The sequence below is a fragment of the Hibiscus syriacus genome, unplaced genomic scaffold (assembly GCF_006381635.1).
Source record: "Hibiscus syriacus cultivar Baekdansim isolate YM2019G1 unplaced genomic scaffold, ASM638163v2 tig00000715_pilon, whole genome shotgun sequence".
NCBI classification, from domain to species: domain Eukaryota; kingdom Viridiplantae; phylum Streptophyta; class Magnoliopsida; order Malvales; family Malvaceae; genus Hibiscus; species Hibiscus syriacus.
This window is the reverse complement of record NW_024061811.1, coordinates 175,102-190,208: the sequence shown is the minus strand read 5'-3', so window position 1 is coordinate 190,208 and position 15,107 is coordinate 175,102. Positions and strand designations below refer to the sequence as shown.

Below are 15,107 nucleotides of genomic sequence, written 5' to 3'. Positions count from 1 at the left end.
ATATTCTTATATGTCCTATCAATAACCTATAAACTTACTCATATTCTCATATATCATATTTTAATATAATTTGTATAGTAATACTCTATAATTGTATCATATAATGATTTTACCTAAGTACTCCTTTATAAAGTTTATATTACAGGTTCAATTAGTCTCATTCTATCTTATAAATAATTTCCACTTATTTTATATCATTTTCCTTTTCCACTCACTTAAACCATCTATTTATTTAGTTCAATTTCTCATGACTTCCACAATACTCTTTAATAAAACTTTGTAGCTCTTCACTATAATACATAAACCATAGTTTCCTTTAATTTATCAATCTTCCCTATATAACTTATGTATCCTTATTTATGCCCTCGAATTTATACTATTCTCTTAGAGTCTCCTAACATTTCTCGTATAATCACTTATACCATATCATATGACTTATACTTGATTATCTTATTCTCTCGTGTTCATTTCATTTCTTATGACTCTATCATATAACTTATTCCATCTTTTTCCATTATTACATAATAAAGTTTTACATAAATCATATAGCATATACAAAGCATATCATTATCTTTAGTCATGCATACATACAATCAATGTAATACAAATAATCACATATAATTATAACAACACATAATCATGTCCATGACTTCATGCATATTACTCTAGGAAATAGACTCATCGCAAGTCTTATTTCCATTAAACATTACATCTCACTAGTATGCACTCACATTGGCCTCACTAGTCAATTCCAATCTCTTATCTTTCCCTTGATCGATCTTACTTGCCAAATGTTCCGGAATTGTTTTACGCGCAGAATCTACATAAATGTACATTTTGAGGCAATCATTAGATACCTACACCTTGTAATTGGATACTAGCAACTTAAACGAACTTATTAAATCAATATTCACATGTTTCTTTTAGGGGGAATCGATTCCCTCCTGTGGGGGAATCGGTTCCCCTATGAGATTCTGGAATTTCTGGTTCGCTTGAGGGGTATCGATTCCCCATTGAATGGGTACCGATTCCCTTGAATGGGTACCGATTCCCCTTGCCCAGAAATCATATTTTCAGCACGAAATTTACTTCATTTCATCTTAAACACTTCATATTTCAACCTCTCTATATACTAAACTCAAACACACATACTTAAGCCCATTTGTACTCATTTAATCCATCTTAATTCTCAAAATCCTCTCCTCTTAAAGAAATTCAGGAATTATACTCAATTTTCAACATGTTCTAAATTCCTTTCTATCACTCCAAATCTCTTAATTCAACTATTGACAAGTCAAATTCAACTTAAAATTCAACTTATCAACTTTATTTCAAGATTTCATTCAAAAACTCAAAATCTTTAATCTCTCATATACCTTTCATCTCGTTGTTTTATAACCAATTAAGCTTTTCTTAAGCTTAATTACTATCCAATGAACAATACCCAACCTTTAGTTGAACAAATAATCAACTAATAAAGAAACTTACCTTTGCCCTTACGGAGGAGAAAGAAGAAAGGAAGAAGAGATGAAATGTTTTCATCTTCCACGTTTCAATCTCCTATTAAAGGGGATAAAAATATATTTATTGTCAAATGACCATTTTGCCCTTTACTACTTTGGATAATTACTAAAAACTTCCAGGGATTATCTCCACATAAATCATTGAACTTTTTAACTTTTTCACTTTAATCACCAAATTCTGAAATTTTACAATTTAGTCACTAACCTATAATTTGGAATGTTACATCAAGATGACAAAAAATGGATCGAAATGGATGGGAATGCTATGGAAAACTTTCATCTAGCATTAGCGGATGAAGTATTGTCAAGCATCGAGGAGAAGAAGACAACTAAAGAGATATGAGATCATCTCACCAAACTGTACGAGGCCACATCGCTGCACAATAAAATTTTTCTTAAGAGGAAATTGTACACTCTCCGTATGCCAGAATCTACTTCAGTGACGGAGCACTTAAACACACTGAACACTTTATTTTCTCAGCTTAGATCTTTAAGATGTACAATAGGAGAACAATAACGTACTGAACTTCTACTTCAAAGTCTATCGGATTCGTATGATCAACTCATCATCAACTTGACAAACAATAATGTCACCAGTCTAGTCTTCGATGACGTTGCAGCTGCTGTTCTACAAGAAGAAAATCGGTGCAAGAATAAAGAAGAAGACAAGTAAATTTGCAACAAGCTGAAGCGTTGACAACGATGAGAGGGAGATCAACAGAATGTGGCCAAAGCAGCAGTCACAAACATGGTAGATCGAAGTTGAGGAGCAAGAAGAATTTAAAGTATTACAACCATGGAAAGAAGGGTCACTTGAAGAAGGATTGTTGGAGTCTAAATAAAAACTTCAATCCACAAGGTAATACCGCAAACACTTCAGATGATGGAGATGCTCTATGTTGTGAAGCGTCAACCACCGTGGAAGGTAGAAAGAGATATGCAAACATATGGCTCATTGATTCGGGAGCAACATATCACATGACCTCAAGAAGAGAATGGTTCCATCACTATGAACTTGTCTCATGAGGATCTGTGTATAGTTGCAATGATCATACCTTAGAGATCGTTGGCGTGGGAACCATCAAATTGAAGATGTATGATGGAACAATTAAAGTTGTTCGATATGTGCTGCACGTGAAAGCTTGAAGAAAAATTTATTATCCTATGGATTGTTGGATAATAATGCAAGCAAGATTGAAACACAGAAAGGAATCGTGAAGGTGTTTCGTGGAGCGCTTGTGGTGCTGAAAGGCAAAAAGATAGCAGCAAACTTGTACATGCTGAAGGGCGAGACTGTGCTAGAAGCAGAAGCCTCTGTTGCCTCATGTAGTTCAGATTCTGCAATGTTATGGCATCAAAAACTTGGACACATATCAGAACAAGGAATGAAAGTCCTTGTGGAGCAAAAGCTACTTCTAGACTTAACAAAGATATCACTGTCTTTGTGTGAGCATTGCATAACAAGTAAGAAACACCGATTGAAGTTCAATACGTCAAATTCTAGAGGCAAAAGTGTTATAGAATTGGTTCACTCTGACATATAGCAAACACCAGTTACATCCATAGGTGAAGCAAAATACTTTGTCTCATTTATTGATGACTACTCTAGGAGATGTTGGGTGTACCCTATTAAAAAAAGTAAGATGTGTTTTCCACTTTCAAAAACTTCAAAGCGCGGGTGGAACTTGATTCTGGAAATAAGATCAAGTGTTTCAGAACAGATAATGGAGGAGAATACACAAGTGAAGAATTTGATGACTTTTGCAGGAAAGAAGGCATCAAAAGACAATTCACAATGGCGAACACTCCTCAACAAAATGGAGTGGCAGAGCGGATGAACAAAACCTTGTTAGAAAGAACAAGAGCAATGTTGAGGGATGCAGGCCTAGAAAAATCATTCTGGGCAGAAGCAGTCAATATCGCCTATTATTTGGTGAATCGAGCTCCATCAACTACAATAGAGCTAAAGACACCAATAGAGATGTGGACTGGTAAACCAACTGATTATTCAAACCTCCATGTATTTGGAAGTATTGTGTACGTGATGTACAACTCCCAAGAAATTTCAAAACTAGATCCAAAATCCAGGAAATGCAAATTCTTGGGGTACGTTGATGGTGTAAAGAGGTATCGCTTGTGGGATCCCACTGCCCGAAAAGTGATCATTAGCAGAGATGTTATCTTTATGGAAGATAAGATACAAAGAAAAGAAGACGATGATAGCACTGAAAAGTCAGACACTACACAAATACATGTGGAAAGGAGTTAGAACAAGGAGATACTTTTGAAGCAGAACCAACACATGATGAACATGAACCAGAGAGTTCTGAAGCTCCAATAACTCGTCAATCATATCGTGTGAGAAGACGTCCCAATTGACACTCAGATTATGTTATAGAAGAAAATGTTGCATACTGCCTTTTAACAGAGGACGGTGAGCCATCAACATACCAGGAGGCAATAAACAACTTAGATGCTTCACTGTGGATGATGGCGATGCAAGAAGAAATTGAAGCCCTTCATAAAAATAATACATGTGACCTTGTGCCACTACCATAAGGAAGGAAGCCAATTGGTAACAAATGGGTCTTCAAAATCAAGCGAAATGGTGATGATCAAGTGGAGAGATATTGTGCAAGACTGGTGGTCAAAGGATATGCTCAAAAAGAAGGTATTGATTTTAATGAAATATTTTCTCCTGTTATTTGACTAACAACATTTCGAGTAGTTTTGGCAATGTGTGCTATACATCTAGAGCAACTAGATGTTACAATAACTTTTCTTCATGGAAATCTTGAAGAAGAGATTTACATGCTTCAGCCTGAAGGTTTTGAAGAAAAAGAAAAGAAGAACTTGGTCTGCAGGTTGAACAAATCTTTGTACGGTCTAAAGCATGCGCCGAGGTGTTGGTATAAGAGATTTGATTCCTTCATTGTGTGCCTTGGATACAATAGACTTAATGTAGACCCTTGTGCTTATTTCAAGAGGTCTGGTGATAATGATTTTGTTATATTGCTGTTGTATGTGGATGACATGTTGGTTGCAGGACCCAACAAAGATCATATTGAAGAATTGAAGGCACATCTGGCTAGGGAATTTGAAATGAAGGACTTGAGATCAGCAAACAAGATTCTAGGGATGTAAATTCACCAAGACAGAAGTAATAGGAAGATTTGGCTTTCACAAAAGAATTACTTGAAGAAGATATTATCACGATTAAACATGCAAGATTGTAAGCCAATTTCTACCCCTCTTCCTATTAACTTCAAATTATCCTCCAGTATGAGTCCTAACAGTGAAAAAGAGAAGATGAAGATGTCTCGAGTATCGTATGCATCAGCAGTGGGAAGTTTAATGTTCGCTATGATATGCACAAGACTAGACATTGCACGAGCAGTGAGAGTGGTTAGTCGGTACATGGCGAATCCATGAAAAGAGTATTGGAATATAGTAAAGAGGGTTTTGAGATACATCAAAAGGACCTTAAATGTTGCATTATGTCACGGAGGATCAAACTTACTAATCAATGGGTATGTAGATTCTGACTATGCAGGGGATTTGGATAAAAGCAAATCTACTACAGGATATGTGTTCAAAATTGCTGGTGGAGCTATAAGCTGGGTTTCAAAATTACAATCAGTTGTGGCTACATCCACAACAGAGGCAGAATATGTAGCAGCTACACAAGCCAGTAAAGAAGCAATTTGGTTGAAGATGCTATTGGAGGAGCTTGGGCACAATCAAGAGTATGTCTCTCTGTTTTGTGACAATCAAAGCGCCTTGCATATAACAAGGAATCCAACATTTCATTCAAGGACAAAATACATACGAGTTCAGTACTATTTCATTCGTGAAAAGGTGGAAGAAGGGACGGTACATATGCAGAAGATCCATACCAAAGACAACATAGTAGATTTCATGACGAAGGCGATCAACACTGATAAATTTACCTGGTGTCGATCCTTCTGTGGTCTGTCAGAGACGTAAGCAACATGATGGTACAAGGTATAAAGAATGGTGTGAAGATATGATTGTTTCAATCAAATCTTCAAGTGGGAGATTATTGAAAAATCAAAAACCACATGGGCTGCTAGTTAGCAGCCGGTGGCTTTGAAAAAAAAATTATTATTAGCCAATTTTGTTGAATATTTGCTAAAGGGGATAATTATATTTAGTCGCTGAACTTTAGGGTATTTACAAGATTAATCCTTAAGCTTCAACTATAAATACCCTAACCCATTTAGCTTCAAAATAATCCCAAAGCATTCTAGCTTTCTTCCAATTCTAGAGAATTTAGAGAGTTTCTTGAGAGTTGTTTTCTCCTTTTTTATCAAGAGAGAATTATCATTGTTTTCTCCTTGGTAGATCGAGAGAAGTTGTAATTCCTATTTTCTCATAGTGAAATTCTTCTACCGTTGCCCGTGGTTTTTACCCTATATTATTTAGGGGTTTTCCACGTAAATTTTGCTATTTTATCTTCATTTTTATTTTCTCAAATTATCAGTTGCGATTTTGCTCTATCCGATAGCCGTCTTCCGCAACAATTTGCTGGTAGTTGCAGATAGTTCAGGACCAATTTATCAAAACCCTTGAATCCATCAGTTGGACTTACGACAGAGTTGAAAATGAGGACTAGGGTTGATTATCGAACGAGTCGATCACGAGTTGGACAGTGCTTGACTCGTGCTCATTAAAAAGTTTTGTTGCTTGACTCGACTCGTTGCTCGTTAAGCTTGTTAAAATTTTGCTCGACTCGTGCTCGTTAAAAATAGTTCTTGCTCGACTCGATTCGTTTCCCGTTGAGCTCACCAAAATTTTTACTTTGTTTTTTAACTATAGTTGAAATCTACTAATACTATATAAAACTTAATATAAATATAAATTAACAAATTTAACCAAAAAAATTATTAAAAAGATGTATGGAACAATTTCAAAGTCTAAAATTTAAAGTAACAATCCAAAAATATATCAAACTAATATATTAAAACCAAATAACAATCCAAAAATAAATCAAACTAACGTATTCAAAACATTCTTGAAAAAAAAAAGTTCAACAACACAAAATCAATCCTAAAAATAAAGAAATCAACATCTCTTCACTCTATTTATTGTTTCTTGCAATCACCAAACTACAAAGTTATAAATTTTTTTAAAAAATTAACGAGTTGTTCGCGAACTTATCGAGTCGAGTTAGACTTTGTTCGACTCAACTCGTTAAGATATCGAGTCGAGTCAAACCGAGTTGAGTTTTAATCGAGTCAAGTTCTAGCTGTGCACGAGTTGTTCAACTCATTAAGCATCCCTGCTAAGGATGCTGTCAAGAACGAGAACAATTATCGGGTAATGAACCAGACCTCTGACTAGTGGCAGATCCACCCTTAGTTTAAGGTAGACATGTGCCCATTCTGAAATCTAAATTTTCTTTTACCAATTACTCATTTTATTGATTGTTCACGTCTTGAAATTTATTTGTATCCAATACATACGAAAGTTTTGTATTATTAACGTCTATGTGTTCACCCTAAAAAAATATTTTTAGATCCGCTAGTGCCTCTTACTTCTAGACCCAGAATCATCACGCTATATAGCTCAGGACTAACTATCCGACAGATTCACAACTGGATCTAGTCTGGATCAATGATCTGCTAACAAACTTGAGCTCAATGGCTTGTTAACAAGCTCAAACCGAAAGTTCTTCGACCTGCCATTCCTTAATAGGGTCTTCATAATTTGGACATGGGGAAATTCTCCATTGAAGACTAGGGACTGGCTCCTTAAACTCATTTTCTATATCCCACATGAGGTTAACTTGCCTCACACTTAACGTACTCTTACTCCATCTTCTTTTTCACAGTGACATTTAGAAAATAAACCATTTTGTAATGTCCGCAACATTTACAACTGTAATTTAGGACTATGATCACCCTAAGTGGATAAAACCCAAGCAGAGTCCCGGACAGATTCAGTGCTGCTTGCGCACCTTTTGCACAGTCACAACCAAGCCGTCAAGCATTAAAGAACATAAATATCAATTTTACGGTTACATTGACAATCCCTAAATAGATAATGCATCAAATAACGGTAGTTGAACATGACCTTTATCGGTGAACTCAATAAAGGCAAAACGAAGTACAGAATTAGGACCGCCACATATGCGACAGTCAACCACCTTCGCAAGAAAAACAACTCATTCGGATTTACTGTTTTCATGAAACTAATAAAGAGAAATGAAAATAATATCACCTGCCCGCAACTCACAAACAAACATGCAAGTTGCTCTTCAGTGACCTGCATTCCCAACGAGCAAGACACTACATGAATTTAAATACCAAGAGAAGATATAACAGAAGCGACGGCGGTGGCTGAACAAACGGACGGCGACGACGTTGGGAAAGATTGGGATTTGGAAGAGGGATTGGGAGATTTTATATTTCACTAAATTAATAGGATTTTTAAATATTAAGAATTTATTAAATTATTTTGAATTAGAATTGTGATATAATATGTAAACTGTTGAGATTAAAATTATTGTTATATAACATATTATTATTTTTGTTAAGTAAATGATAAAATTTAATTATATATAGATGATATCGTTTAATTAATGTCTCAACTTCGAGTCATTGTGTATGTAGAAAATTATTGTTGAGAGACTCACTCACCAAAGTCAGATGTACGACGTGAGTCTATCCGAATTAATCAAGAAAAAACCTTTGAATCAGGAGAAAAAAACACATAAATAAGATATAGTATTACTACTTTTAAAAAATTATAATCAAATAAAAAACATAAAAATAGGCGAGTAACTAAATAAATGAATTTAAAAAAATCACATCAAATTAGGATACGTGAACAAGTTTATGAGTGAGTCAGATATTGAATTAAAGCCAAAAGCTGCTTCAATTGTCACGCAGGACGCAACGCATATGCACCAAGCAATAGCGTGGACTCATCGCAAGCCAAACATATACTCGTTTATGATTTCACCCTTCGATGTTATAGTATTATTTTATTTAGTTTAAAAAATTATCTGCAAAATGTTATGTGGTCGAACATTTTAACTAAAATTTCAAGACTTCTATTCTCCCAGCTGAACGGCTTCTCTCCAACGCCAAATATCCCCTCTCCCTCAAGGGTTTCATAATGAACTTGGTTCACTCCAATTGCATACACAAATCTCAATTCTCATCTTCACCTGTCTCTATCCATGGCGTCCCACCGCCACGAATAAACAAGAAGAAGCTTTCGGCTTTCAGAGTTTCTAGTCTTGCCGCCTCAATGACTGAAGTTTCGGTAGACAATGGAACACTCAGGCGGAGTTTAACGACTTCCGTCAACTCCCAGAATAAGGCGTTACCTTCGAGGATGTCTAGCAGTGCTATGGAACAACTTGATTTCGAACGCGGTGTTTGCATCCCCTTTCGCAAGTACTCTCCTGAGACAGTACGATAATATTATATGCTATTAATCAGATCATATTTATTTCAATTTGCTTTGCTTTTATTTTATTTTCCTGGTTAGCCTGCTTGGTTTTACTGTTCCTAGGAAACCCGTTAATGTATGCGTTTAATTCTTATAAAGCAAGAAGGTCGTATTGAAGTTGCTAATTGCAATCGCTGTGTTTAATATGATATTTTTTTGGGCATATAGGTCAGAAATAAGGTACTGGAGTCTCGAGGGGCGGTTGCATCACTAATTTTACGTGGTGTGGAGATTGTGTGGAATTTGGGTCTGTATTGGTCTTCTTTGATGTACGATTGTTTGGTCGGAAGGGATGAAGAGGTTGTTCCCTTTCGAGCTCGCCAACTCAGGAATCTCCTATGTGATCTCGGACCATCTTTTATTAAAGCTGGCCAGGTTTCACTCTTCAATTTTCAAACTGTTGTTGTAAATGCTTCTTCTAATTTCTCTGTTTGAACTCACTGGGTCCTATATTCTAAAAGATGATTTTTCCAAAATGCCTACCAAAAACTGTTGAAAAGAGATTGATGATAAGCTAATGGTTTTAACTTTAAGCTTAGGTTGACCAGGTGATGGTTATTTTATTTTGTTCTGGTAGGTTCTTGCCAACAGACCTGATATCATCAGAGAAGATTATATGAATGAACTTTGCATTCTTCAAGATGATGTTCCTCCTTTTCCCAATCAGGTAAGAATTTACTCTATTATCCCTGTGTTTCTCAAATGGCCAGATTTTGTGTTAGCTGGGATCATGCCATTTTACTTGATGAGAATTGTGTTGACAGGTTGCTTTTAAAATCATTGAGGAAGAATTGGGCCAACCCCTTGAAGCTGTATTTAGCAAAATTTCATCGCAAACTATAGCAGCTGCAAGCTTGGGTCAAGTTTACCGTGCGACACTTCGTTCTTCAGGAGAGGATGTTGCAATTAAGGTATTAGAGTGATTAAACACTGTTTTTCTTTTCCCTTGTTCCTTAGTTCCGTGTCTATTGCTCAACTTGTAAGTTGATATTTTCTTGTTGATCCTATTTCTCTTTGGAATTTGATAAGCTAAACCACTTACTTTGATATTATTTCGATGATCAAATTATCTGTGTTTGAGCACCTGTTGCAGTTTAAATTGTACTGCATGAATTGTTACATGATAATTGCACTTTGGGCTACAAGTTAAGATCACATTCTCAAGTACTGTTGCACCTTAAGTTCTACAAGCATGTATAGTGTTCTACCTGTAGCTTCTGTAATTTTACTCTGGGTTACTTGCTTGCTTTAAATGCCTTGCTGTGGTCAGTTCAAAAGTAGTGATTTTGGTTTGCTTAACATCTAATGCAGATTATTATTGTAATTTTAGCTATCTTATTTAGCTTCTGCACATTATCAAGGAAATGTTTCCTACTCATGTTACTCTACATGCCTTTAATTTTTTTCATCAGCCTAAGTTCGAAACTACTAATTACTATTTGCCACTTTTGCATTTAAGGGTCCATAATTTTCATGATTAGAGATCTCTATACTTGATTTTCTCTTATATGTGTCATTTTGTTTTAGTTGACCTATTAAAATCTGCCAATGAATTATGAAGTTCTGCCGAGAAAACATATTAGTTATTGTCTGTCATGCACACCTATATTTGCATTTGCTGGATTTGTTTTTGAAGTTCAACTCTAAAATGGTAATCATACAACAAAAGCAAGGACATACAATTAATAATATTTCATTTACTTACAGGTGCAGAGGCCACAGATAGAACCTATAATCTATCGTGATCTTTTTCTATTTCGAACACTTGCCTCCTTCTTAAATGGAATTAGCATACAAAAATTGGGCTGCAATGCTGAACTAATAGTTGATGAATTTGGTGAAAAGCTTTTGGAGGAGCTTGATTATACCTTGGTATGTTCATTTATTCTAAGCTTCCTGGTGCTTTGCCTATGCTCTTTTTACAAGGATAACATTGGAGTTTAGCTTGATTTCCAGAATGCCAGTCACGATAATGCCTTTCTACATATTCATTAAAGTGGTAAACAAACACTGCTAAAATGGATGTGTTGTTTGTATTTCTATCTTATATTCTTTTCTTTCTTTATTATTTAGGAAGCCAGGAACATTGAAGACTTCCTTGAGAACTTCAAAGATGATCCTACTGTTAAAATTCCTCGGGCTTACAAACAATTCTCTGGGTCACGTGTTTTGGTAATGGAATGGATAGATGGCATTCGATGCACTGACCCAAAGGTTTGGATATCAAGATTGTATTCATTATGTATTCATTTGGAAGCAATTTCATGTTGTTGTATCACTCTTTGTAACATTGTCTCAATGCATCTCAGGCCATCAAGGATGCTGGAATTGACGTAAATGGATTTCTAACAGTTGGAGTAAGCGCTGCTCTCCGGCAGTTGCTTGAATTTGGGTTATTTCATGGAGATCCACACCCTGGAAATATATTTGCCTTGCGAGATGGACGTATTGCTTATGTGGACTTTGGGAATGTGGCTGTGCTTAGTCAGGTAAGATATACCAGAAGTCAAATTCTGTTTTTCAGCATGTTACCAATTATAAAAGGCAATTGATAGCAATAGTAGTTTATTTTCACTATGTTTGGTATGTCTTACCTCACACATTGTTGTGCCTTTTGTTTTTCAGCAAAATAAGCAGATACTAATTGATGCTGTTGTCCATGCTGTTAATGAGGACTATGCTGAAATGGCAAATGATTTTACCAGACTTGGTTTCTTGGCTAGTGGAACTGATGTCTCTCCTATTATTCCAGCTTTAGAAGCTATCTGGCAGAATTCTTCTGGAAAAGGACTTGCTGACTTTAATTTCCGAAGTGTTACTGGTAATATATATATATATATATATATTTATATGTATGTATATAATATTGTGTTTTTAGTTGATAAATCATTATTCTTAACTTATGTTTGATTTATGAAGATTACAAGCCTTATATATCTGCTATTTTAACTGCAGGGCAATTCAACAAACTGGTTTATAATTATCCCATTAGGATTCCAGAGAGGTTTTCTCTTGTTATTCGTTCTTTATTGACTCAGGAGGGTATCTGTTTTAAACTCAAGCCAGATTTTAAATTTCTAGAGGTGAGGTTACATTTTTTCTTTTACTTGCCCATTGCCCCACCCTCACCCTTTTTACACCTTCAATTATTTAGTAGAGTGGTCCTGGGGTTATCATATCATTATAACCTTAGTGGATAGCTTCTTTTTTTTTCATTTTTTTACACCTTCAATTATTTAGTAGAGTGGTCCTGGGGTTATCATATCATTATAACCTTAGTGGATAGCTTCTTTTTTTTTCATTTTGTCTTTGGAACATCTAGCTTATAACATGTGTATGAGCAAAAAGAGAAGCAAAATATTACAAACTGGGATTCTTTTGAATTTATGAATGTCCATAGGAAAGGCCTGCCCCTTTGGTTCCCTTAAAACACATCTTCTCTAAGCTCAAGAATTGGTGCTGCACTAGTTTACTCCTTTGTTAATATGCCAATGGTTAGGATTTTTTTAACCGATCTTCAGCTTCTTATGTGAATATACCCCTGTTGTGATTAAGAGCTTGTTATGTTTCTGTTATGCATAAAATGGGATAATTATTTTATTCTTGATTGCATTGGTACACTGTCTGATGCACATCATACCAATCACTCTACTGATTTTAAGTGTTTTCACTAGGTTGCTTACCCATATGTGGCAAAGCGCCTGTTAACAGATCCTAATCCAGCTCTTCGTGAACGCCTCATACAGGTACTTGTATCTGTTACTTGATTTAGAATGCCCATCGCTCTTATATTCCATTTGATAAAGTGAAAATGCCCTTCCTCTGCATGTGCCATTTAAATTAAAGGAGTATACTTATAATTACCAATTAGATTCAGTGTAACAGCACTATGTCAAAATGATGATTTTGGGCTATACTTACTACTACAACTTGGTTCCAAATTGCTTGTGGTGCACTTACTACATATAAAAGGGATTTGAGACTTGTTATTTGTGTTGCCTCTTTGCATATCATTTCCATTCGCAGGTCATGTATGTACTAGGTTATCATAAATGACACTTCTTAAGTAGAGTTTATATTGTTATTATGGTAAATCAATAACTGTTGTTGCCCAAGTTGTTGCATTGAAAGGTTTCTGAGATTGTAATCAAGACTAAGGGTCCTTTTCTGTCAGGTTCTTTTTAAAGATGGTGTTTTCCAGTGGAAACGGCTAGAAAATCTTATTGTTCTTGCGAAGGAAAATGTGGCCAAAATGAGTAGTAACCCTGCACTGCAAGTGAAGAAGAGTGTGTACGAATCTGATGCCTAATCTCTTACTCATCTTGTTTTAGATTCCATCAAATAATGGGCAGTTGCATAAAGTTTTCAATTGTTTTTTCTTTTCTTAGGCCAAGTTCAAGAAGCTGGCAAACAGTAAGCAAATTGGACTTGACAGACACCATTAAAGACGGAGCTCGCCTTTTCCTCTTTGATGAAGGTATCCGTAGACAGCTTCTGCTTGCTCTGACTGAAGACTCTAAGCTCCATGTTGAAGAGGTTTGTATGAATTTCAGTAGTTGCAATTCGATGGTTAGAATACCTTATGTATGAGGCTCCTTAATGCTATGTTTTGTCTATCAGCTGGTGGATGTCTATAGACTGGTTGAAGATGATATAGACGTACCAGCGGTGGCTAGGGAAATTGTACGAGGTAACTTTCTTCGAGCTTTTCAAGTTACATCAGAATATTAATACAACCTGTTGTGATGAGATAATAAGTTGGTTGGTTAACTGTGTTTCTGGTTGTTAAATCTCCTTTCTTTGGGTAGATTTTCCAAATGTTGTTCGGGATTTCTTGCTTTCATGGAGCAACTCGGTTTTATCTGATAGATGAAGCAAAATTTTGGCAGACATTTATTTTGTATAGATGAGTTCCAGTACACGTTGTGGAGCAAGAGAGCAGCTGGTTTATTGAAACTGTGACAAGTGAATATGAATGTTGTACCTTATTGGAGTTGATAGTTGTATATAATATATATTCATTATTGGTGTAGGTGGTTATCACATTGTATATGGCCTATTTGCAATGGAAAGGTGGATTTTATTAAATGTGAAACGGAAAACAAATTTAATCGAGGTTTGGTTCATAGAATGTTAGACTAATTATGATATTTATCTACATTATTTATCATAAAAATATTATTTCGTTTTATTAAGTTTGATTTAATCATTAGGAATATTAGATTTTGATATTTGGTTGAAGGTATAAAAAATATTTAAAATCACATTTTATAAAAATGGTTGTCCTTTTTTTCTCATATATATGGGGTAAGGGGAGGTAAGATAGTAGGCTACCCCCAACACCAGATTGAGAGCAGCTTTCGTAAGAGATATCCAAATTATGAAATGCCCTCCGTAGGACTTGATCCCACGACCTCAAGGTTAAGAACCTTGTGCTCTACCAACTGAGCTGGATGGTCATTTCATTTTATAAAATTTAGTTTAATACAAAAATAAATGCTCAAATTATATTTTTTTCCATTAGGTGTATAAATTATTTTTCGGTCAATCCAGATGCGTAACGTTACAAATGTTATCATTTTAAGTGTTCTGATTGTAACGATCATTAAAAATTTTCATTAAGTATAATGTTGTATCTGTTTTTTAGATAATTCTTAATCATTTGACATTAAATGCTCAAACCTTTGATATTCATGATTCGTACACATATAATTAGTCTATTGTGTAAGATAAGAGGCATTGGTGACTGAACAGTGACATAAGTGTAATGAAAACGAAGAGCGACAAGGTTTACATGATATTAGACACACACTTAAAATAAAAAAAAAGTAGTTAACCCTATTCCCATATGTAATGAGGTGAAGAGGAGATAAGGTAGTAGGTAGTAGGTTGTCCCCAACGCCAGGTTGAGAGCAGCTTCCGTGGAAGACCTCTGGCAGTCAGAATTATGAATTGTCCACAGTGGGACTCAATCCCACGACCACAAGGTTTAAGAGCCTTGTGCTCTACCAACTGAGTTAGACGGGCAATTCTTGTGCTTAAAATGAAATAGTATATTCTTGTGCTTAAGCCTATTACATCAATGTGTATTTATAATTTATT

General features: G+C 35.4%; 1 protein-coding gene across 2 annotated transcripts; it reads left to right on the top strand.

The window, feature by feature from the left end:
• Window positions 1-8,542: 8,542 nt before the first annotated feature.
• On the top strand, window positions 8,543-14,022 carry LOC120210887 (protein ACTIVITY OF BC1 COMPLEX KINASE 1, chloroplastic). Of its 2 annotated transcripts, none has more exons than XM_039209541.1 (14): window positions 8,543-8,966; window positions 9,174-9,380; window positions 9,583-9,672; window positions 9,770-9,916; window positions 10,713-10,877; window positions 11,079-11,219; window positions 11,315-11,494; window positions 11,631-11,826; window positions 11,961-12,088; window positions 12,680-12,751; window positions 13,180-13,295; window positions 13,394-13,541; window positions 13,626-13,695; window positions 13,814-14,022. In XM_039209541.1, the coding sequence occupies exons 1-14, from the start codon at window positions 8,667-8,669 to the stop codon at window positions 13,876-13,878; spliced, it is 2,025 nt and encodes a 674-aa protein (XP_039065472.1). In that variant the 5' UTR covers window positions 8,543-8,666; the 3' UTR covers window positions 13,879-14,022. The 2 variants fall into 2 exon arrangements, with proteins under 2 accessions (XP_039065472.1, XP_039065479.1); XM_039209548.1 differs by having other exon boundaries at window positions 8,811-8,950; window positions 13,814-14,021.
• Window positions 14,023-15,107: the final 1,085 nt, after the last annotated feature.